We start from the raw sequence: 21,890 nt of genomic DNA on the forward strand, positions 1-21,890 counted from the left end.
CGGCGGTTAGAAGCAACTAGCAAGCAACGGATTTTCTTCTCTAAGGTGCAGTTTTACAGCAATTTTTTTTCCCCTAAATCGATTTCTTTCTTGTGGTGTAATATCGCCCTTTGCTTTAGCTTTCTTTTGGTATAACCATGTATGAAGATGATACGGTAAAACAAAACTTTCTGGATTAAAAAAGGTTGGCAGAGATGTTTCTATTATAAGTTCAAATATTATACAAAAAGGTTGGTTTTCACTACTAATGTAAATTTCTGTCGGTGGTGAGGTGAAACTTTTAAGAAGGATTTGGTGGTGATGGATCGATTTCTAAATTCTTCCTCCAAATCTGGAGGTTAACAGGGCAACAAACATATTGAAGTATAAATGGCTGATGGGTCCGTTTGATGTCCGTTTGATGTTTGGTTCCCTTTTTCTTCTCTTCTCTTTGAACTGTCTCTGATTTCGAATTTTAATGTCCCTAATATTCGATCTGGGTTTTTGCATGGTAATTGTGATCAAACAACATTGGAGGGCTTAATGGTAGTGTTATAGAGGCAGTGGCGGTTCAGTGTTATGATGTAGAGGCAGCCATGATCTGAGGAGTGCTTTTGATGTTTTTAATTTGGGATCGTCGACAGAAAATGGATATATTAAACTTGGGGGTCCAAATTTTGGTTTAAAACTCATGGCATACCAAAATTTTGGTTTACAACTCATGGGCAAATGGCGAATTTAGTACTCAAACCTTTTTTTTAATAAAATCAATTTATGCCTTTAATTTTTATTTTGGCCTATCTAATTCTCAAACTTTAATTTTGTATCTCTGCTTTGATCCTTTTAAAGTGGCGCTGCCAAATTTTATCGTGACAAAAACCAGTAACTAATCAAGGAAATTATAGAAACTACAAGCCAGGTTCCAATTAAAAAAAGAAGAAAATAAAAACTTTCCAACAAACAAGGCAGAAAACAGATTTTCCATTAAGCTTGGGACGAAAACATAAATCGTCATTGTTTCCCCAAGATAGCAATAACATCAGACACCACTACTTCTTAAGTTTATTCTGCACATGACACTCACTTGCACTTGATTTAGTTTGTTATTGTTTCCCTCGTCCCCCCTCTTGTACTAAGCATTTTTAATATGAAAGCACTATTATTTGTTTAATTACTGAATATTTGTTTTAACCAAAAATCATAACTACTGAATTGCATAATTCTTGATGATTAACAGATGGATACAAGTATGACATATCCAAATTCAATCAGTATTGAAGAAGATGGTGATACAGGGAGTAGTGATAGCATCGAGGAAACAGGCCACACAAATCATCAATCTCAATGCCCTGACACTAGTGCAATTGGGAAAAAGAAATTACCTCCAAAAGCTACAATCAATATGCCTGGCAAGAAGAGGAGATTAAGTTCAGAAGTTTGGGATTACTTCGACATTATTCCCAAAAAGGATCCAAACGATAAGTTGAAGTGCAGATGCAAGAAATGTGGGAATGAATATTCTGCTGAGAGTAAAAGTGGGACAGGTAATTTGCATCGACATGTAAAGAGGTGTGTAAAAATGACAACAAAGGACATTGGACAGTATCTAATCACTTCTAACAAAGGTGCTCTTGCCACACGAAATGCACAATTTAGTCAAGATAAATTTAGAGAATTACTTGTGCATGCCATAGTAAGACATGAGCTGCCATTTTCATTTGTGGAGCATGAGGGAATTAAAAATGTCCTTACATATTTGGAGCCTCAAATTAAACATATCACTAGGAACACAGCCAAGTCGGACGTTAAAAAATTGCATGCAAAGGAAGTTAATAGACTTGGTAGTGAATTGCGGGGATGTCCTAGTCGAATATGTTTAACTTCTGATGCATGGACATCTATTGTTACTGATGGATACTTGAGTTTGACTGCACACTTCATTGATAGCAATTGGCTGCTACAGAAAAAAATTCTGAATTTTTCTTATATGCCTCCTCCCCATAATGGTGTTGCATTAGCTGAAAAAATTTACAGTTTGACTAGTAGTTGGGGTATTGAAAGGAAGTTGTTTGCCATCACATTAGACAATGCTTCTGCAAATGATTCTTGTGTTGCAATACTTAAGAATCAGCTTAAGTTGAAAAATTCTTTAATTTGTGATGGTATGTTGTTTCATGTGAGATGTTGTGCACATATTCTCAACTTGATTGTGCAAGATGGTTTGAAAGAAATTGATAAATCTGTGGAGTTAATAAGAGAATGTGTCAAGTATGTCAAGGGTTCTCAAACAAGGAAGTTAAGGTTCACCGAATGTGTAACACAGACTTCTCTTGATTCCAAAAAAGCCTTAGTTCAAGATGTTCCTACTAGGTGGAACTCCACATATAGAATGCTTTCCAGTGCACTTTATTATCGCCTTGCATTTTGTCACTTACAATTAAGTGATTCAAATTTTCGGAGCTGTCCATCTCTTGAAGAATGGGGAAGAGTTGAAAAAATTTGTAGTTTTCTTCAAGTTTTTTATGAGGCAACTAATGCTTTTTCGGGGTCCAAGTATCCAACTAGTAACTTGTACTTTCCTCAAGTTTTTAAGATTCAATTAAAGCTGTCTGAGGAGTGCAATAGTTCAGATGATTTTATGAAGAGGATTGCTTCCCAAATGTTTGTGAAGTTTAACAAATATTGGTCTGAGTTCAATCTCTTGTTGGCAATTGCTGTGGTATTTGATCCCCAGTATAAATTTCAGTTTATTGAATTTTGTTATAATAAGCTATATGGTCCGGGGTCTAATGAATTAGTCAAGGTCAGGAGTGCATTTTTTGATGTCTATAATGAGTATGTGAAGATTTCCAACACACCTGGTGCATCATCTTCATGCTCTCGAGGCAGCAATGAAGTTTATTCTCCTCATGGAGCCAAGGAACAAGAAGACAACCAATCATTTGATATTTTAGAGGTATGAAAATTAAACTTTCGTGACTTCATTGCGTTCTAAAATTATGATTATTATGATGATTTTTAACTATTTTGTTTTATTATCATATCTAATATATCTCTGTTTGTAACTTATGTAGGAATTTGATCAATTTGACACCTTTGAATTTGCCTGTAGTGCACAAAAAAATCAATTGGAATTGTATTTAGATGAGCCAAGAGCTAAACGATCCTCACATATTATTGTTCTTGATTATTGGAAAGCACAACAATTTCGATTTCCAGATTTGAGTAAATTGGCAAGGGACATTCTATGTGTTCCAGTATCAACCGTTGCTTCTGAATCTGCATTTAGTCTTGGTGGTAGAATTTTGGATCAATTTCGTAGTTCACTTTCACCCCAAATTGTTGAGGCTTTAGTTTGCACTAAGGACTGGTTATTTGGAGATAAAAGTGAAGGTAAATACAGTTTTTTTATACATATTTTAGTTTTCTGGTTTTGTTACTTATATATTTTTTTTCATTCTTATAATGTAGGATCTCTAAATATGAATTTGGAGGATTTAACTCAAAATATCATGTCTCTAAATATCAACAAGGATGAGGCTGATGCAACAATAATTGAGGATTCAAATTCTAATGTTGTTAATCTCTAATCCATGATACTTAGTTGCTATGAATGTGCTTGCCGTGATCAAAGCAGTCCGGCTGCAGTTGGAGGTTGCTTGGAGGATGCAAAAGTTTGGCATCATTATGAATGCTGCTGTTGTTAATGATGAGGGCCGAAGCATTGGTTGGCCTTGGAGCACCACTTTGTTGTGATTAAGACTCTAAACTTATATTTGGTGTAATGTATTGACTCTAAACTTATATTTGGTTGGCAGTATTTTGTTTGATTTGTGTGAAGTTGGAGTTATTAGATTTGGATGGATGATGTATTACACTATTTCTACTCTTATGGTGTCTTATCTTATGGTCATATGGGCTCTTGGTACAGATATTGATGTCTCTCACTCATTTAGGATGAATTTTGAATCTGGGATGCACCAGCGGACCAGCCACCCAGAATTTGCAGAAATAGTCTGATAACAAGCATTGAAGTAAATGGCTTTGATATCAAGCAGTTGAAACTCAACTGTGTAGTTGTTTTTCGACAGTCTCTCTTAAATGGCTTGCATGATACTTCTGTTAAGAGTGTCTTCTATTTGATGAGTTATTGCAGCGTGTGTGAAATGGCTTGGAGCTGCTTAGATTTCGATTGTGCATTTCTTGGTGGTAATTAAATTTGTATACTATGCATTTTATTTATCAAGAATGATAATCATATTTTTAATACGATTAAATCAAGAAATTCAAATTAATTTTCGGGTTGGCGGGTCAACGCCAACCTGAAATTATCAGGTTCGGGTCAGGTGTTCTGACCTGTTTCGGGTTGGCGGGTCAGGTTCGGGTCAGCGGGTTTCCTGTTATACCCGGGTCTCAACCCGACCCGCCAACCCGATTTGGACCCGATTGCCACCCCTAGTTAAAAGTGTCAGTATAGTTCAACAGCTTCGACAATATCCTGACACTTTCGATTGTCAAGAAAAAGGATTTTTGTCGGCAGATGGGATGTTATAATAGTATAGTTTTCCTGACATATTTGAATGCTACAAGCCTATCCCCACATTGGAAGGAACAACACTCGTCCGAGGTGTGAGGAAAGGTAAAGTATCAGTTTATATTATTTATACTGACACCTTTAAATGCCGTTAAAGGTCATTTTTGTTGTAGTGACTAAAGATTTAGACGTGTCTTATACTAGATGATTTAAAATTTTGAAACTTTGATTAGATTGAACAACATTTTCTTTTTTGGACTATATATTTCCTTACTTTTTCTTTCTACGTCTTATTCCATAACATAGTTTTAAATAAATGTTAAAATAAGGTATGAGCTTAATAATGATCTACAAGTAGTCTCATTGGTATATAGGACAAGTTTTTCAATATTGAAATAAATATTAACTTTGTTAATAATATAATTCACTTCAAGTTTATAGTTTTAAAATGTACTGCTATATTTAAAAAAGGTCTAGTATATTGTTTGAAAATCAACTATTGTATTTAGAATAGTTATATAACTTTACAAGCAAAACATACCATTTTATTAGAATGTCTAATTTTTTAATAAAAAATCGCATTTCTTTTGGATAGGTGTCTTGTACTAAATTGCACTATATTTTAGGTATTCCCTTATTTTTCTTGTTTTGCCTCAACTACCATCATGTACTTTCAGACAAATATTACAATAGAGAAAGAAGTTGACGATCATCAACAATCAATAAAGCAAGTTAAATTGGAACTAATTTTCGTCACAAATGCAAGTGTTGCTACATAGGACAAGTTTTTGAATTTTGAAATTAATATTCACTTGGCTAATGATATAAAATTCACTTCAAGTTCATAATTCTTGATATTTAAGAACAAATACAAATATCTTTCTTTTTGAGTTATTTGATTTAACTAATACAATAAGAATGAACTACAAAATTACTTTCCACTTTCCAAAACTTATAGATGATATAAATTCTTGACAAATATTTTTGGTTCAAAAATTCAAACCTTATATTGCTATAGGTTTTTTCAAATATTTTTATAGAAGAAACTTATCGAATAATTTTGAAAATGAAAAAGTTCATTGAAAAGTACTAAAATTACAATTCATGAATAACGTATAACAGTTTAAATTATAGCTAACCATATAGATTCCTTCAAATCTAGCCTTGCAACTATTTTCACTACAATTATTTAGATTTCTCCTTAACAATTAACCGGCACAAAAGCCACTATTAACATTGACAAGTCAACTTTATTATTGAATTGTACATAAAGCTAGATTAACTTTTGATATTCATTATCTCTGCTTTTTTTTTTTGAGATACTAATGTTATCAAAAGCATATAAATGTCCAAATCTAATGCGAAAATAGAAAAAGCAAACATTAACCTACTATTGCTTCAAGAGTTTAATAATCACCCATCATGTGTTTTTTATACACATAGGCACTAATAAAACTAAACATGCAATTTCAAAAAATTAATTGTAAAATTGCCTTCTACAAAGGTAAAATAATTTTTACATACAATTTGCAAGGGAAAATTGCAGAAACCTCCCCTGAGATTTCTGACATTTGCACTGACCTCCCCTATCAATTTTGAAATAGCATTAACCTCTCCTAGAAAAAGTTGGAGCCAATTTAAAAGGTAAAAGTGTGTGAATTTACTAGAGTACCCCCAATTGTATTTGACTTTACCAGATGAAAGGTTTGAGTACTTTCATTAAAACTAATCAAACTATTTCTGCATAGTTAAATTAATTAACTAATTAACTAATTAACTAATTAACTAATTTCTATTTATATAATTATCTAATTAACTAATCAAACTATTTTAGCATAGTTAAACTAATTAACTAATTAACTATTAACTAATTATCTAATTTCTGTTTATCTAATTAACTAATTAATTAATTATCTAATTAACTAATTAACTAAAGCTGTTGTATGTCCGAAACTAAACTAATAAACTAATTAACTGCTTAACTAATTAACTAACTAATTATCTAATTAACTAATTTCTATTTATGTAATTATCTAATTAACTAGTTAACTAATTAACTAATTATCTAATTAATTAATTAACTAATTAACTAATTTCTATTTATCTAATTAACTAATTAACTAATTATCTAATTAACTAATTAACTAAAGCTGTTGTCTGTCCGAAACTAACAAACTATTTGCATGTTAAACTAATTAACTAATTAACTGCTTAACTAATTAACTAACTAATTATCTAATTAATTAATTAACTAATTAACTAACTAGTTATCTATTTAATTAATTAACTAATTAACTAATTTCTGTTTGTCTAATTAACTAATTAGTTAATGCGCTAATTGGTTAATTAGCTCCACAGGCCAACGAAATTGTTTAAATAGAACATTAAATATAAAACCTGCCAGTTTTCTATAAAGAGCTGGTATGTTATGGACAATTTTTTTTTAACTTTCACATATTTAATTTATGTTAAATACAAAACATACTAGTTTTCCTTTGGGCACTATTTAACCAATTTTTTCCATAAAGAGCTGGTATGTTTTTCATAAAGAGCTGATATAAAACATACTACAAAACCTGCCAGTTTCCTATAAAGAGCTAGTACGTTATGCGTTATTTAACCAATTTTTCATATTTAAAAAAATTTATGAAAATTAAAATAACGTATTTGAAAGTTGCATTTTTATTTGGAAGAACGCATTCCTTCGATGCGTTTTTCACCCTTTGGGGAGAGACTCAAAAATCGCCACCCTTTAGAAAGTTAGTTTAAAAACTCTCTTTTTTTGGGAATTTACTCCTTATTAATACAGCCACTATATTTATTTTCTAGTATTAATTTTTGTTATGGTTTATGATTTTCTTATATTTTATCAAAAAAGTTAATAACTATTGTAGTTACAATTATGGAGATGTTAATTTGTCGTATGTGTAATTCTTTTGTTTGATAAGAATTGTTATATCATGGGTAAATTTGAAATTTAATTGCATTTAATTTCGAAACACTCATCAAACCAAGTTAGATATTGGAATGAAAAATATGTTGCATTTATACCCCCTGAACTTGCTTGATCCTTAATGCCTATGCCCCTCCCTTGTGAATACTAATTGTCAAGCAAGATTAGGGCAAAATTGGAAGAAATTTCTTATCTCACTTCTACAAATAATTTTTTAATGGGACATCAAGCCTCGGCGGAGGTTTCTGCAACGAATTGTTCCTGTTCAGGGGTGCTGAATGCCATTTCTAAATCTAGAGGGGAGGTCAGTACAAGTGTCAGAAACCTCAGGGGAGGTTTCTGCAATTATCCCTTATTGCAATATAGAATACATGTGAAATGAAATCACTAATATCCATAAGAAGACATTCATGCATCAAACACTATCGTTACAAGTGGGCTGTCATGTTGGTTAAATATTAGTTGCAATTATTATGCTATTAGGGATTAGGAAATTAGTTAAAATGATTAAAATGTATATTAAGTGATTGATGCCTCATTGGCATTTCACAGTTTTCAAGTTCGAAAGGGATGCATTTTGATCTTGTCTTATTTCTTTTTGCTAAGGCATAAGACAATTTAAATGAAGTTTTCATTAATTAAATTTTCATTAAATTGTAAATGAATAGCATTAAACTAATATACCCAATAGAAATATTTAAAGTTGTTTTTGACATATTAGTGCTTAAAAAAGGTTGGCTTTCAAATTCTTTGTAAATTAATATATAAAGATAATATAATTCACAAGAATATCTTAAAAAAGGTTGGCTTTCAAATTCTTTGTAAATTAATATATAAAGATAATATAATTCACAAGACTATCTTAAGATGGATCCTTAAAGGATCATTGAAATTGCTTGATCATTGGTCGAGCGATTCAATTAATTGGAAATAAAAAAAGTAACTACACTTTCCATCATATTAGCTAATCATGCTTTTACAAAGATAATAAATATATAAATCTTTGACAAGGCGCATTGAATAATTTTAAGTATGATATGAATATTTATTTAAAGTGGAATTTAAAGAGGTAACTCTATTTTTCATTTGTTTTAAAAAAATTGAAAGAAAAAATATGTCATATGGTAGTATATACATATAACACAAATAAAATAAGGATACATCATAACGAACAGAGGCAACCATTCTATTTCTAGTAATTCATTAGGTGTTATGATTTCCAAGCCATATTAAACAATTACTATTAAAGCGAAGAAAGGTAAGCCATGTATGGGTTTCTAGATTTTTTTAGTTGAAAAAATTAGTTTTGAGTTAAACAACTCAAAACATCTTAATCCAAAACCAAAACGTATATTTATCAAATAATTTCACAAAATCTTTTTGCTAGATATAGGACTTGACTAAATAAATACCAATGTTTTAAAACTTTCAAATCTCAAAGGGCATTTTTTATTTTAACAATTCAAAATTTCACAATCAAGTTCCATTGACAAAAAGCAAAAAGTGCATCTACTTAGATATTTGAAGATAGTTTTTCAAAAACATTTGCAGCTGGATTGGTTATATATAGGTCAAGCAAATTGATATTATAGATTATTTTTCAAAATTTGAAAGGTTAGAAATATATAATATACACACCTAAATTTTAATGTGTATGGTAAAGTTCTTCAAGTATTTTACGATACACAATAGAATAGAGAAAAATATAGAAAAAGAAAGGATAAGATAGGAGGAAAAGGGAGAGAGGAAAGAGCTGCTTGAGAACGGACGGTAAGGGAGGAACAATAGGAAAGTGGTGGATAGGGAGGGAAGAATAAAGAGAGGGAAACGAGAGGTGATGGGAGAAAGGAGGAGTGGGTAGAAGAGAAGCAAAGTTGGAGGGAGGCAACAATGAAGGGTGGTTGATGATAAAAAGGGTGTTGGATGTGTGAGTTTTTCTTTTTCCTTCATAATTATTTATAAATTTTATGTATTTATTCAATTTGATGAGAAAAGTTACTGTATATTAGTATTTTAGAAATGCATGTTTTGTGAAAGAAAAATTTATCAAACAGAGTCATAGATACTTCTCGTAGTAATAATATGCGGTACAAAAACTATTATGCATAATACAATAACGGCTTATAAGTAAGTTTTTGATAAAATACATATTGTTCATTTTAAATGGTACTTGCCTTTTTTTTTTTGGGAAAATGGTCAAATTCATCCCTAAACTTTTTACTAGGGCTGATTTATTCCCTAATTTTTATTTCTGGCCAATTTGATACGTGAATATATGTTGTGGTTCTCATTAAGGACTTTTGCGGCGGTGCCACCACGTAAAGCACTCGAACCTCTAATTGAATAGCTAAATAGGGGTATTTTGGGAACTTCAAGTATGGATGTTGATAAAACCAAGTAAATCAGAAAAAATCATTAGTTTTTGGGGTATTTTAATATTTAAAACTTTTTTGAGATATTTTTAAAACTTTTACTTTAATTTCTTTCCTTTTCCCCTACCTTATCTCTCCCCCATCCCTACCATCGTCACCACTTTCCTCTCCGCCACCGCTACTACCCCCACCTATTCCCTCTTCTCTTTGTCTACTATTGTCCTCCTATCCCCTTGCTAATGCTGCATCTCTTGATCTCATTCCATCAAAGAAAAATCCAAAAGATAAAAAGCCAAAGTTCCCAAATTAAAGGAAGAGAGAAAAGCTTTCCAAATCAGATCTTGCAAAAAAAAATCCTAGATTCAAGGAAGAGAGAAAAGCTTTCCATTCGAGCTCACTTCATAGGATAGGATTTTTATTCCAAAACTAGATCTTGCAATTCAAATAATTAAAAAGGTGATTGCATAAGAACATTTTGAAAGACCCAAGTTCAATATTAGAAGTCTTTGGCGTTTCCCCTCAGTTCGGTAAACTCTTTCTCAATTTCAACGTAGTGGGATTTGTTGTTTATAGTATACTTCCAGTTATCTTTCTCATTACTAGATTTCTTGAAAGTCATCAAGATTTATCATTTTCTCGGGCAATTGTCCTTCAAAAGAAAATTTTACTACTACTGCACTTCGCTTCTCATGTCCCAAGAGAGAGGTGGGTGACGGGCTATAGAGTTCGGTGATGGAGAAAGAAGATAATTCAAAAATACCAAAATACCCTTATTTGTTTGGTCTATCAGGAACTAAATCAATGTTCTGTGGTGGTGCTGTCACGGAAGTCCTTAATTAGAGCCACAATATAAGTTCACGTATCAAATTAGCCAGAAATAAAAATTTGGGACTAAATCAGCACTAGAAAAAAGTTTAGGGATGAATTTGGTCATTTTCCTTTTTTTTTACACCTATTAACTTGATAGAAGAAGTCCAATCAATTTTCTTGTAATTTTTTCTCGCTTATTTGTTATATCATATATAATCTAGTGCTCTTTTTCAACTTTACCTTTTCTTTTTTCAACCTTGCAAAAGACACGAAGAGAGAAAAGAAAATGGATAAGAAAGAAAAGATAAAGGACAAATACAGTAAAGAGAAAGAAAATGGATAAGCAAGAAAAGATAAAAGACATTTTGACAAAAAAAAAAAGAAAAGAAAAGATAAAAGACAAATACAGTTAAGAGACAGAAAAGAATCTCCCAAAAAACAAAAGAAAAAGAAAAAAAGGAGAATAAATATGAAAAAATAATACAAACCCTCGACAGTCCTTTTTCCCTCCTTCTCCCTCCTTTACCGTCTAACAAGACTAAAGAAACCAACAAAGAACGCCAATTCACCAACGGCCTTTGCCTCAGCACCATTCCACTGCTTGTTTTCTTGTGGCAAAAATCCCTCTTCCCACAATCCTCCCGGCGCCAAAGAAACCGCTACTTGACAAATCTTTATTAGTAGTATTATTAGGGAGATTTTTGGTTAGAATTCCACATTTATCCTGATAATATCAGGATTTTGGATTTTTCCCCCCAAAACCCCAGTACTATTTTTTTTTTGTTATATTCTTCATCTCGTTGAGTCCTATAACTGCAAAATTATATAGTTTTCTTCAAAACCCACGATTTTCTTGTTTGGGTTTCATCTGGGCCGCCATTAAAATTTGGGATTTTTTCCAGTTGATTTTTGGTCTTTTTTTACCTTGGCTTGCTGAATAACAGACCTTGCTGATTTCTCTCGTGGGGTTGGGTCTGATTCTGGATTTTTGGCGGGGCTTTGTTTTTACCGTGTAAAATATGATCCGGATGTGGATTTTTGTTGAGACCTAGAATCTTGTTGCTTGTGTTTTTAATTTGGAGTTTGGTTGATTTTGGAGCCATTTATTGGATGATTAGTGCAAATGGTGAATAATAATCAAGAAGATGGAGAGAGGAACCATTCAGCCCTGTCTAGAGGTGGGAATGGGGGAGGGGGTGGAGCCACCAGATCATGGGGCACCACAGTTTCTGGCCAGTCTGTCTCGACAAGTGGCAGTGTAGGATCCCCCTCTAGCAGGAGTGAGGCGGCAATGGCTACTCCGGCCAGTGAGGGCACTTTCCTTAAGTTAAACAACCTTGATATTCAAGGTGATGATGCTGGATCTCAGGGGACGGCTGGGTAACCCTTTTGACTCTCTGTTCTTATTAAAATTTATTGTTGTTTTTGAATGCTTAATTTTCTGAACTGGTTTGTGATGGTGTGGTAGCATCCCTTTGTTGACTTTGAGTTAGTGAAATTGGTGATGAACCATTGTGGAAATTGTTGATGAGCTTTTGGACTAAACAGCATAGTTGTTTTTCCAACAATTGTGCCCTGATATGCTCGTATTGTGGATTATGACTTTGAAAAAGTAGTTGTTCTTCTCTTCTAAATTAGAAGGGAAGAAAGAATCTGAGTAATGAATGAATGTTTTATACAGGCCACTAAATATGCTGGAAGTTTTAGGTGTTGGCTTGTTTTAGATAGTAAATAATATTCTGTTGCTTACTGTTTTGGCTGCAACTTTGTTAGTTTTGAATGCAAACCGTTGCTCATGCTCAGCTTATGAATCAGTAACAGGAAGAAGAAAAGAGGTCAACGTGCAGTTGGAGGGGATAAGTCTGGTAGAGGGCTTCGACAGTTTAGCATGAAAGGTTTCTATCTCTTATGACCCTTTCTTTTGAATCTCACTATTTCATAGGATGCAGTCATTTTCTTTAGCTATTGATAGGCATATAGATCATACAAATGCTTATTCGTCATAGTTGTCAAATAATTTCAAAATGTGGCTCTTTGGAGATCTCTATTTCTGGCTTAGCTTTTTGAATTCGGGTCTAATTTTCACTAGTGTTTCTTCTGTCCCTTTTGTCTAGTTTGTGAGAAAGTAGAAAGCAAAGGGAGAACTACTTACAATGAGGTCAGTTGCCTTCTATTTTACAATGCTTTATAGCTTAATATTTCAGTCTGAGTTCATGAATTTTGGTAGTTTAGTTGATCATTATGTATCTTGCATGTGTATTGAGAACATTTATGGACATTAGCTGTCATTCTTTTGTTGTTACCATTTAGTCAGTGAGTTTATGAAACTTATGATTTGTTTTGCAAATGTTTATGTTCTTTTACTTTGAATTGAGTTAAATGGTCATGCAGACTTGTCTTATTTTAGAACTGCATATTATCGATTTTGGTAAGGCTAGGAAATGTGGACCCACAATGAAGTTTAGTTCTTTCAGTCAAACAGGCTAGTATATTTTATTCAAAGTAGCCTTATTTCTGAATAAAAGCTAAAATTGTGATTAACAATTTTCATGAATTTGGGACCCAAATAAAAAGCTTTGGCAAATTCATTCATTGCTTCTGTAGATCTATTCTCTGACTTTAGGCTTATTTTTTACACTCTTGTTTCATGTTCTCTTTGTATCTTTTCATGCCTAGCCAAATGGCTTTATCTTTGAGAACGATATACTCGTAGGCTAGAAGTTATATTTCATAGCACCAAGAGAGTTTTTAATGACAGATTATTGCTTTATTTTCTTTCAGTTGTTTGTGCTTCCTTCTATATTTGGTGTTCTTGTAATTTGTAGAAAAGTGGTCTTGAAAGCTAATCTTGATAATAGCCGAAAGTTTGGCTATTTTTTAGGAATATTAGAAATCTGGTGCTCTGAATTGAATGCTAGAATTTTGAAACTGAAGCCATGATGTTCTCTGAAGTGCTGTAGAAGGATCTTGATGTGTCATATAAGCTTAGTTTTTCGGAAACTTCTGATTTGCTAAAGAACCCTTGTTAAAAGTGAAATACTCCTATCTTGGAAATGAGCACTAGAATTTTGAAATCTGTGTTCTGAATCGAACAGTAGAACTTTGAAAGTGAAATTCTGATTTTGGCCAAAGTGCAATGGAAGGATTTTGATTTATGATAAAACTTTAGTTTCAAGAAAAATCTCAAGAAATCTTTGAATTGGGGCTATTTATTAGAAGCTTCTGATTGCAAGAAAGAACCCTTTTTAAAAGTTAAAAGTAAACTGCACTTGTTTTACTGTAATTAACTTCAAGTGGTTAAACTTAAATGATACTTAATAAGAGGAAAATCATAAACCAACCAAAAAGGAATAGCAATTTTAAGTTAAAAAACTAACTCAATTACTGTAATTCCTTATAATTCGCACTACAGTATCCCTTGAGTGCTGCATGTGAAGAGAAACTTCTTCAGATAGACATTCTCCTGCATCTAATTATGTTCTTTTAACCTAAGAACATTAGCTTGTTTGCTTTTTGCATGAGTAATGTGGAAATTTTCATCATATTCGCGACAATAGTAGGTGGCAGAAACCTTTAGGGTAAAATATAAAAAAAACTCCTTGTGGTTTGCCAAATGTTCAATTTAATTTCCTCTAACTTGGAAACCTACACTATAACTCCTTGTGGTTTCAACTAAATTGAAAATTGGACAGAAAGCATCCAATCTAACGGTTGTACATGAAATGTCAATATTGCCCCTGTATTAATGAACTCCTTGTGATTTGTCGAATGTTCAATTTAACTCTCTTTGGTTTGAAAAACTACACTATATCTCCCTACGGTTTTGACTAAATTGAAAATTGAATGGAAATCATTCCACATATAGCAGGGGCAATATTTGATATTTCATGCTTAACTGTTAGATTGAATGTTTTCCGTCCAATTCTCAATTCAGTCGAAACTGCAGGGAGGTATAGTGTAGGTTTCCAAACCAAAGGGAGTTAAATTGAATATTCGCCAAATCACAGGGAGTTTTTTGTTATTTTACCCAAACCTTTATGATTTGCAAAGAATGTTAATTGTTTGGAGCCACAGAAATAAGGGTCTTTACTGTCTTAAAGGAAAGGCTAAGAAGGTGTTGCTTTAGCTTTTGTTATCTGAGCAACTATAAAAGTACACACTTGAAAAAGTGGCTAAAGAAATTGAAATTCTAATTTCATTGTAAAAGATTTAAAAAGCAAAAGCTGTTTCTAGAGGCATTACTATTTTTTTTTTTTGCTTTATATCGTTCTGTATATGAGTCAAAATCAAACAATAACTCTGTAAGTAGCTTGCAGCTTAATAAATTCTAGAATCATCTGATTTTCTTCATCTGTAGAAGTTAAATAATAGAAATAGGACAGTTGAAATTGTGTTCTTTTCTTTGATATGCAAAAGAATAACATCTCATGTGAGGTTGTGAATGAAATCTTAATCTTTCCTGTGGATATTTTAAACTTTTGAGATTGGTGGGATTTATTGTTTTTTGGGCTCTCAAACTAAGTTTAAGTTCTGCCTGTAGAATTATAAACCACGTTCGCTTGAAATGATTTTATTGGGCTCTTTTTTATAATTCTGCTATTTCAGCCAGAAATTGCTTGCCTAATATATATATATATATATATATATATATATATCTTTGCCCTCCAGGTTGCAGATGAACTAGTGGCTGAATTTGCAGATCCCAACAATACTATTTCATCTCCAGACCAGGTTTGTCTACTTTTTTCTGGTCCGTTTATTTTTTCAATTTTGGAAACTTTTATCTGTTATTACAGATGACAATTGGTTAAGGTTTCTAATGTGTTTTTTAACTTGTCTTCACATGTGTACAGCAACAATATGATGAAAAAAATATACGACGAAGAGTGTACGATGCTCTGAATGTCCTTATGGCAATGGATATAATTTCAAAAGATAAAAAGGAAATACAGTGGAAGGGTCTACCACGTACTAGTTTGAATGATATTGAAGAGCTAAAGGTTTGATTTTAATTGCATACTTTTCATTGTACTTGTTCTCAGTTGCTAGTTTTTTTTGCTTTTTTTTTTCTGAGACCTTATATGGCAGGGAGATATTCTTTCTCTATACATGCTGATATAAACTAATCAAAAGGTTACAATTGCAGAATGAGCGACTTGGATTAAGGAACAGGATTGAGAAGAAAGCAGCCTATTTGGAAGAACTGGAGGAACAAGTACGAATTACCTGTCTGAGCATCATTTTTATCAGTTTCTTGGATTTTTCGAGCAGTTGTTTAGTATCATCTAATGGTGATTACCTTTTTGGATTCACTTGTGACTAGTGTGTCTTTCTGCTTTTACTCTTTCACCTGTGAAGTACGTAGGTCTTCAGAATCTCATACAACGCAACGAACAATTGTATGGGTCAGGAAATGCTCCCAGTGGTGGTGTCGCGTTACCGTTTATACTGGTCCAGGTACACATACCTGACTATCACTTTACTGTTGATGAGGGTCTCACAAAAGGATTAGTCAATTGTGCATTTGGATGACCATCTCTCTCTCCCCTCCCCCCCCGGGCCGTGGCCGTATCAGGAAAAGTTGCTAGTTAACTTGTTCCTTTTTAAATGTTGAGTGTTTTAACTAGACTGAATGTCTAAACTTGCATTCAAGTATATAGTGCTCAAATACACTACTCATGTGTCTCCTAATGGTAGGTTTTGGGTGCAAATTTGTTTGTTTTTCAAGTATAAGTTGCTTTTCCAATAAAGGTCAGTAATGGGAATTAGCTGCTTTAGATTATCTGACATTTGGTGTTTCATGTGAAGCCCAAAAGATGAGATACTAAAAGGTGTTCTTTTAGCATTTTCCAAACTTATTGGCAAAAGAAATATATGAACCTCCCTCCTCCGCAGTTCTCCTGTAGAAGTACAACTTTGTTGAAAAGGGCATCAAGGCACTGGCAAGCCTGTACTCATGGTCAGTGACTTAAAAAACCAAATTTCCGGAAAAGAAAAAGGAAAAACGGAACTATTCATCTTACTGTAAGTATGTAGGAGTCTTTGGTGGAGTTCTCTTAAAGATTATTGTTGATGAAGATATTCTCATCGCTATAGTTTTGAAATGGTTCAAGTTCTTTGACTCTGCCAAAAAGTAAATGCACAGAGGGTTATCGTCTAGAATTGCAGCTGCTTCATTACCTGTACAATCTCAGCTGAATTAAGAATTTCTTACTGGTTCTGATATTGCTGCTGTGTATCTCATTTCTCAGATGCTGAAAGTGAATTCCAAATGCTTCATGCAGTTGACAATCAAAAGAAGATTCCTTGCATCTCTATACTCTTTGATACACTCAATGGGAAATTGCATGAATCTCCCTTCTCTTTTTTCAAATTATCATCTTTAGGATGCTTTTCTGAGTAGCCTCCCCTAAGCAGAAAATGCAACTTCTTTTGGTGCATAAGTTATACATATCTGCTTCTAAAGAAATTTATATCTAAAGTGACATACTTCTAGTGGATGACTACCAACTTTTATAACAAAATAGACAGAAGGCAACTTTAATGTTGCTTCAACCTTTGTAGCTTCCATCTTTTCATTGGACTCGTAAAGGTTATAGAAATATCTAATTAATTTACATTCTCTGGTCTGTAACTATTTAAGACTGGTTGCCACACCAACCGGTAATGTTAATGCTCACAAAATTAATCTACATAACTCATATTCCTTGCACTCCTAAATGAAGATAAGTGTCTTTTAGAGCTTTATCACGACTTGATGTCCTTGCAAAATGTAATTCTGCCATTCTCAAAGCCAGTGCTATTTCTCAAACCACCAAGTTTTTCTGATGCCATTGCACTATAGCTACATAAGAACTCAAACCTCATCTGCCTATCTGCTTAACCTCCACAAGTGCTTGCTGCTATTTAATTTTTCTCGGAAACTCTCAGTTTCTTGAAAATTTTCCCTAAAGACTTCCATTGAAGTGCTATCTTAAACTACTTCAAATTCTTCGCACCTAGCATCAGTAGTTGTTGATATCAGATCCCATTTGCCTAAGTGCCTTTTTCAATGATCTACCCCTCTAGGGAGTTGCTTTTAGTTTTCAATTAGTTCCAATGGGACTTCAATGAAGAGCAAACAAGTGTGTAAGAAGTTTAGCTTTCATTAGTATAATATTCTTCTTTTGGTAGGAGTAACTGTAATTTTAGTCCTTCATGATAGTCAAGGTGCTAGTCTTGTCCTATTGTTTCTGCCAAATCTCCTACCTCTTTCTTCACGCTTTCCCCTAAACTGAGCTCCCGGCACTCAAATTCTTTATCGCAAGTTTCTTGCAAAAGTAAATACCTTATTCTTCCTAACAATTGCAAGAGACCTAACATAGTTTGAAGATATAGCAGAATGGACTTGCTTTCACCTATCTTCTGTTAGAATTGCAAAAAAATACATGCCTTTATTAAATAAAAGGCGGATGATTTCCAACTTGTAGTTGAGCACCGCTGCCTGTCTCTGCTTTCTGAATCGTCCTTTCTAAAGTAAAGAGCAAGGAAGAGAGTGTTTACTGTCTCGATACCATATGAAAAGCCATTTGTTAAGATAGAGAATTTTTGGGAGGACACCAAAAACACTATCATTTCACCAAGTTGGTATGAAAGCCCATCTTTTGACCGAGTCAAGAAGGATGCCCCAGCTTTCATGGTAATAAGCCTGCTTTTTTTCTTGTGATTTCTTTTTTTAGCGTCACTCTTCCAAGGACCAACCTCCCTCCCTTCCTGATCCCTGTGTCAACATCCATTTGTAAATTTTAAGACTTGCTTTCATTCAAAAGTGCACGATGTCTTTGTGATTTTAATCTGGAGAATTATCTGTCTCAAAGCTAACAGGTTGACAATAGTATTTTGAAATGACTGCATCAGGTTGATGGACCTATGCCCCATGTTTCTTTGTGTTGCATTAATGTCCTATTTTGGAGATGGGCAAAGATGGCAGTAAGGCACTTGGCAAACATCTCATGGTAGTTAAAGTACCCATTTAGGTCCATAACGTCTTCCTTTTCCACCTAAATAGCATTTCTGCCAGAAGATCATTGTGTCACCACCTTGAGGCGCTTTACCATCATTACAGAGTTCAAGGGCTTTAATCACTTGATCTCCTTTAAAAGTTCTAACTAAACAATTAATACTCTGAGCCACGAGGATGAATGGCCTTACCTGTATTCAAACTTCATCATAATTACCCTCTTTTTCTGTCCTCTATAGGCTGCAACTGGTGAGATGTTTTTCAGGGTAGAGCACAACAAATGACACAATAGTAGCTCTGACAGATTTACATAAAGATAAAATTGTGGTTGGTTGGTCTGAAGTGTTCAAGCTGAGGATGGCGATAGTCTGGAAGAGAAGTCCTTGAGATCTGAGAAGTATTGTGGCACAAGCTTATGTTTGCTTTTCAGTTAGTTTTAACTAAATTATAAAAATTTTGAGAGTTTCCAGATAAATAATGAATGTGATCAACTGATGCCAGTGGTTGATCAAAGAATTTTATCATGTTATCCCAAATCATACGCTAAGCAATGGAAGGTATATCAAGGCTTCGAAAAGAGCTAGTCCTCCACTGAAATCTCCTGCTTGTTTGAAAGGTTTAATGTGATTACCTCAGTGCATTTTAGTGTGCGTAATGATTCCCACTGGACAATTGCAAATGTTGATTAGAGCTCATAGTAATGATTCCTATTGGACGGCTACGAATGTTTATTAGAGTTCATAGATTCAGGACACTTACAACTCCTCTATGTTTTTATTTGACAAAACTTCTAACATTGCCGTGGTTTTCTTCTCTTTGTGAAATTTTAGACTCGTCCTCATGCCACAGTTGAGGTGGAAATATCAGAAGATATGCAGCTGGTGCATTTTGATTTCAATAGGTAAGCATATTTATGACAATTTTAGGTTATGAAAGTGTGAGTAAAGCATGTATGAGGCCTTCATAAATTACTCATGCATGAGAGATTTGCTGGTTATAAATGCTGTTTGTGATGTAAATATGCATACATGCTAAATACAATAGTGCAACGGTTCTGATAGGCAATCCAGTACCTTCTGAAGTTCATAATCGCTTTATTTTGTCTGATCTATTAATTGCAGCACTCCTTTTGAGCTACATGATGATAATTATGTTCTCAAAGCAATGAAATTTTGTGAGAGGCCACAGAGTGACAATGTGCCACAAAATGTTTCTGCTGATGGAGGTGAAAGTTCCATGGCCAATGTGTTCCAGCCTCAAGTCCATCAACCTTCGATACCAAGCATACCAGCTAGGCCTCCCACCTCTCCTCCCCTTCCTGGAATACTCAAGGCGCGTGTCAAACATGAGCATTAGTTGGCACTTTCAGCACTGCCATGTCTCTTCACATCTGTATATTGTGTAGCATATTTAGGCAGAACTGGGTGGGCTTTTTGTGTCCTACATAACCTCCTACTGTTTTGGCTCCACAAAATGAAGAGAAGTAGCAAACTGTTGTTTCTTATTATAATTAACTGTTCAAGGTTGTAGCTGTGGAATCAGGCATAGGCATTTGTAATTGTTTCGTGGTACTTTATAGTTTATTTGGCATCTAGCGTAATAGGAAATCAAATCAATGCTGGATCGTTTATAGTTTATTTTTTTGAGGTGCAGAAGAATTATTGAATCAACTTTTGAAGTTTGGCCGTCCATCCTGCTGCCATTTTTTTTTTTTTTTTCAAAATACTCCATTATCTTGTAGTTTTAACTGTGCCATACTGCATTAATTTCAAATTGAATCACTTGTCTTCTGGCAATTATCCAGAGCTCAAAGGCTTCATCAACTCCATTATCAGGAAATGTTTGATTGATCATCTGCTAATCATTGAGTCATCAAGTTATCTTGTCAAAGTAGTTAACCTTTTTCTTTTAATTTCACACTTAAAGAGGGGATAGGGCAAATCATTGTGTAGGCCTGTTTGATCATCACTTGAGAATCCCTGGTGATTAATCATTTAAAGGAAGCGATAAAAGTAGTAACTGTCTAGCAATTCTTGTTTGTCACTGCCCTTTGAAATGAAGCTTCATAATTAACTTTCTAGCATCTCTCTCTCCTTCTCTTTCTCTCTCTCTCCATTGACACGATAATTTTTATATTATTATTACTCCTATTTCTACTCTACGCTTAAGAGTAAGGAATAGATTCAAAGGAATCAATAGAAAACTAGAAAGAATTGAACTGTTATCAGATTAAACGGATATTTTGTGCATCCTTTAGCTAAAATTTTCGAAAAACACTTGATTGAAAACACAAGTGGAAGTAGGAGATGACAATTGAAAAAAAAAAAAAAAGAAGAAAACACAAGTGGAAGATTTGATCTTTCAATCAACACCAAAACCAAAGAGGCAGGAGGAGGGCCAGAGTGACTCTGGCCTGAGTGGTTCGGCATCCCTATGTCTCACTGACCCACAAAGTTATCTTGTTATTTTTCATTGCTGTCATATAGGCCAATTAGGTATGAGGCACGTTTTTCATGTTGTGTATTGGAGCTAGTAGTTTAAAAATCAGAAATATGCACAATTACAGACTCAGTCAGTTTTACAGAGATGAAGAGAAGACAAAAACAGCATAAAAGACAAAATCAAAAGTTTTATATATCTATGCTCATTTGGCACCTAGCACTGCTACTGGGAAGAATGAAGTGGGTAAAACTTTCTGTTCCCTTTGGGCTGAGGATCGCCTAGGTAAGCAACTTGGGATTGTTTAGTTTTTGGCAATACCACATTGGTAAATTTCTTCTTGTTGATTTCGTTACAAATTCTTTGCCTCACCATTTTCTGTTCTCCATAACCTCTCTTGTCGTTGCCTCCGTCTATTTCAACACAGGTGGCCTGGCCTCTCTTAATTTCGTGGTCCCAAAACAGAGTATTCCGTGCAAAAATGGACCAATTCTAGGAGAAGCATCACAATCTGTTATGGTCCAATTCTAGTAGTAGGAGTTCCCCAGACTGTTTCACTGCTTTAGGAAACTCAGTGCTGTTAAAGTTAATGGCGTGGAGCTTAAATGCAGCATTTATTAGGCGTACGATTACAGCCTGATGATGTCCCGTGTATAACTGGATGCTTTGATTTGTTCCTGTGTGTTTTATGCAATACCGCTCACTTCCACTTTTCCAAACCGACATGCTTTAAATTGATTCAAGGGTAGCAAGGACGCTGCTGTTCGCTGCACATTTTGTGGTGGCCGTTAAAGTAGCCTTTTC

At 33.9% G+C, this 21,890-nt stretch overlaps 2 protein-coding genes across 6 annotated transcripts; both read left to right on the forward strand.

The window, feature by feature from the left end:
- Positions 1 to 1,558: 1,558 nt before the first annotated feature.
- On the forward strand, positions 1,559 to 3,735 carry LOC140009774 (zinc finger BED domain-containing protein RICESLEEPER 2-like). The gene is made up of 3 exons (XM_072056086.1): positions 1,559 to 2,935; positions 3,054 to 3,372; positions 3,584 to 3,735. Exons 1-3 carry the CDS (start codon positions 1,559 to 1,561, stop codon positions 3,733 to 3,735), a joined length of 1,848 nt encoding a protein of 615 aa, XP_071912187.1.
- A 7,273-nt stretch (positions 3,736 to 11,008) lies between these two features.
- On the forward strand, positions 11,009 to 20,338 carry LOC113739989 (transcription factor-like protein DPB). 5 transcript variants are annotated; one of them, XR_011817053.1, is made up of 10 exons: positions 11,009 to 12,028; positions 12,464 to 12,543; positions 12,763 to 12,806; positions 15,317 to 15,379; positions 15,502 to 15,648; positions 15,795 to 15,863; positions 16,007 to 16,105; positions 16,900 to 19,044; positions 19,149 to 19,548; positions 19,769 to 19,855. XR_011817053.1 is itself a non-coding variant. In XM_027267444.2 (9 exons), the coding sequence occupies exons 1-9, from the start codon at positions 11,772 to 11,774 to the stop codon at positions 20,001 to 20,003; spliced, it is 1,059 nt and encodes a 352-aa protein (XP_027123245.1). In that variant the 5' UTR covers positions 11,032 to 11,771; the 3' UTR covers positions 20,004 to 20,338. The 5 variants fall into 5 exon arrangements, 2 of the variants coding, with proteins under 2 accessions (XP_027123245.1, XP_027123244.1); XR_011817054.1 differs by having other exon boundaries at positions 19,478 to 19,548; XR_011817052.1 differs by having other exon boundaries at positions 16,900 to 19,548.
- The last annotated feature ends 1,552 nt before the right edge of the window (positions 20,339 to 21,890 follow it).

The sequence above is a fragment of the Coffea arabica genome, chromosome 6e (genome assembly GCF_036785885.1).
Source record: "Coffea arabica cultivar ET-39 chromosome 6e, Coffea Arabica ET-39 HiFi, whole genome shotgun sequence".
Taxonomy (NCBI): Eukaryota; Viridiplantae; Streptophyta; class Magnoliopsida; order Gentianales; family Rubiaceae; genus Coffea; species Coffea arabica.

What these genes read in the sequence shown, in the direction of transcription:
- LOC140009774 (XM_072056086.1), top strand. Translation starts at nt 1,559, where the DNA reads ATGACAACAAAGGACATTGGACAGTATCTAATCACTTCTAACAAAGGT. An exon ending in AATCATTTGATATTTTAGAG is followed by an intron (nt 2,936 to 3,053) that starts GTATGAAAATTA and finishes TAACTTATGTAG; the next exon opens with GAATTTGATCAATTTGACAC. An exon ending in ATTTGGAGATAAAAGTGAAG is followed by an intron (nt 3,373 to 3,583) that starts GTAAATACAGTT and finishes CATGATACTTAG; the next exon opens with TTGCTATGAATGTGCTTGCC.
- LOC113739989 (XM_027267443.2), top strand. Translation starts at nt 11,772, where the DNA reads ATGGTGAATAATAATCAAGAAGATGGAGAGAGGAACCATTCAGCCCTG. An exon ending in GGAGAACTACTTACAATGAG is followed by an intron (nt 12,807 to 15,316) that starts GTCAGTTGCCTT and finishes TTTGCCCTCCAG; the next exon opens with GTTGCAGATGAACTAGTGGC. An exon ending in ATGATATTGAAGAGCTAAAG is followed by an intron (nt 15,649 to 15,794) that starts GTTTGATTTTAA and finishes TTACAATTGCAG; the next exon opens with AATGAGCGACTTGGATTAAG.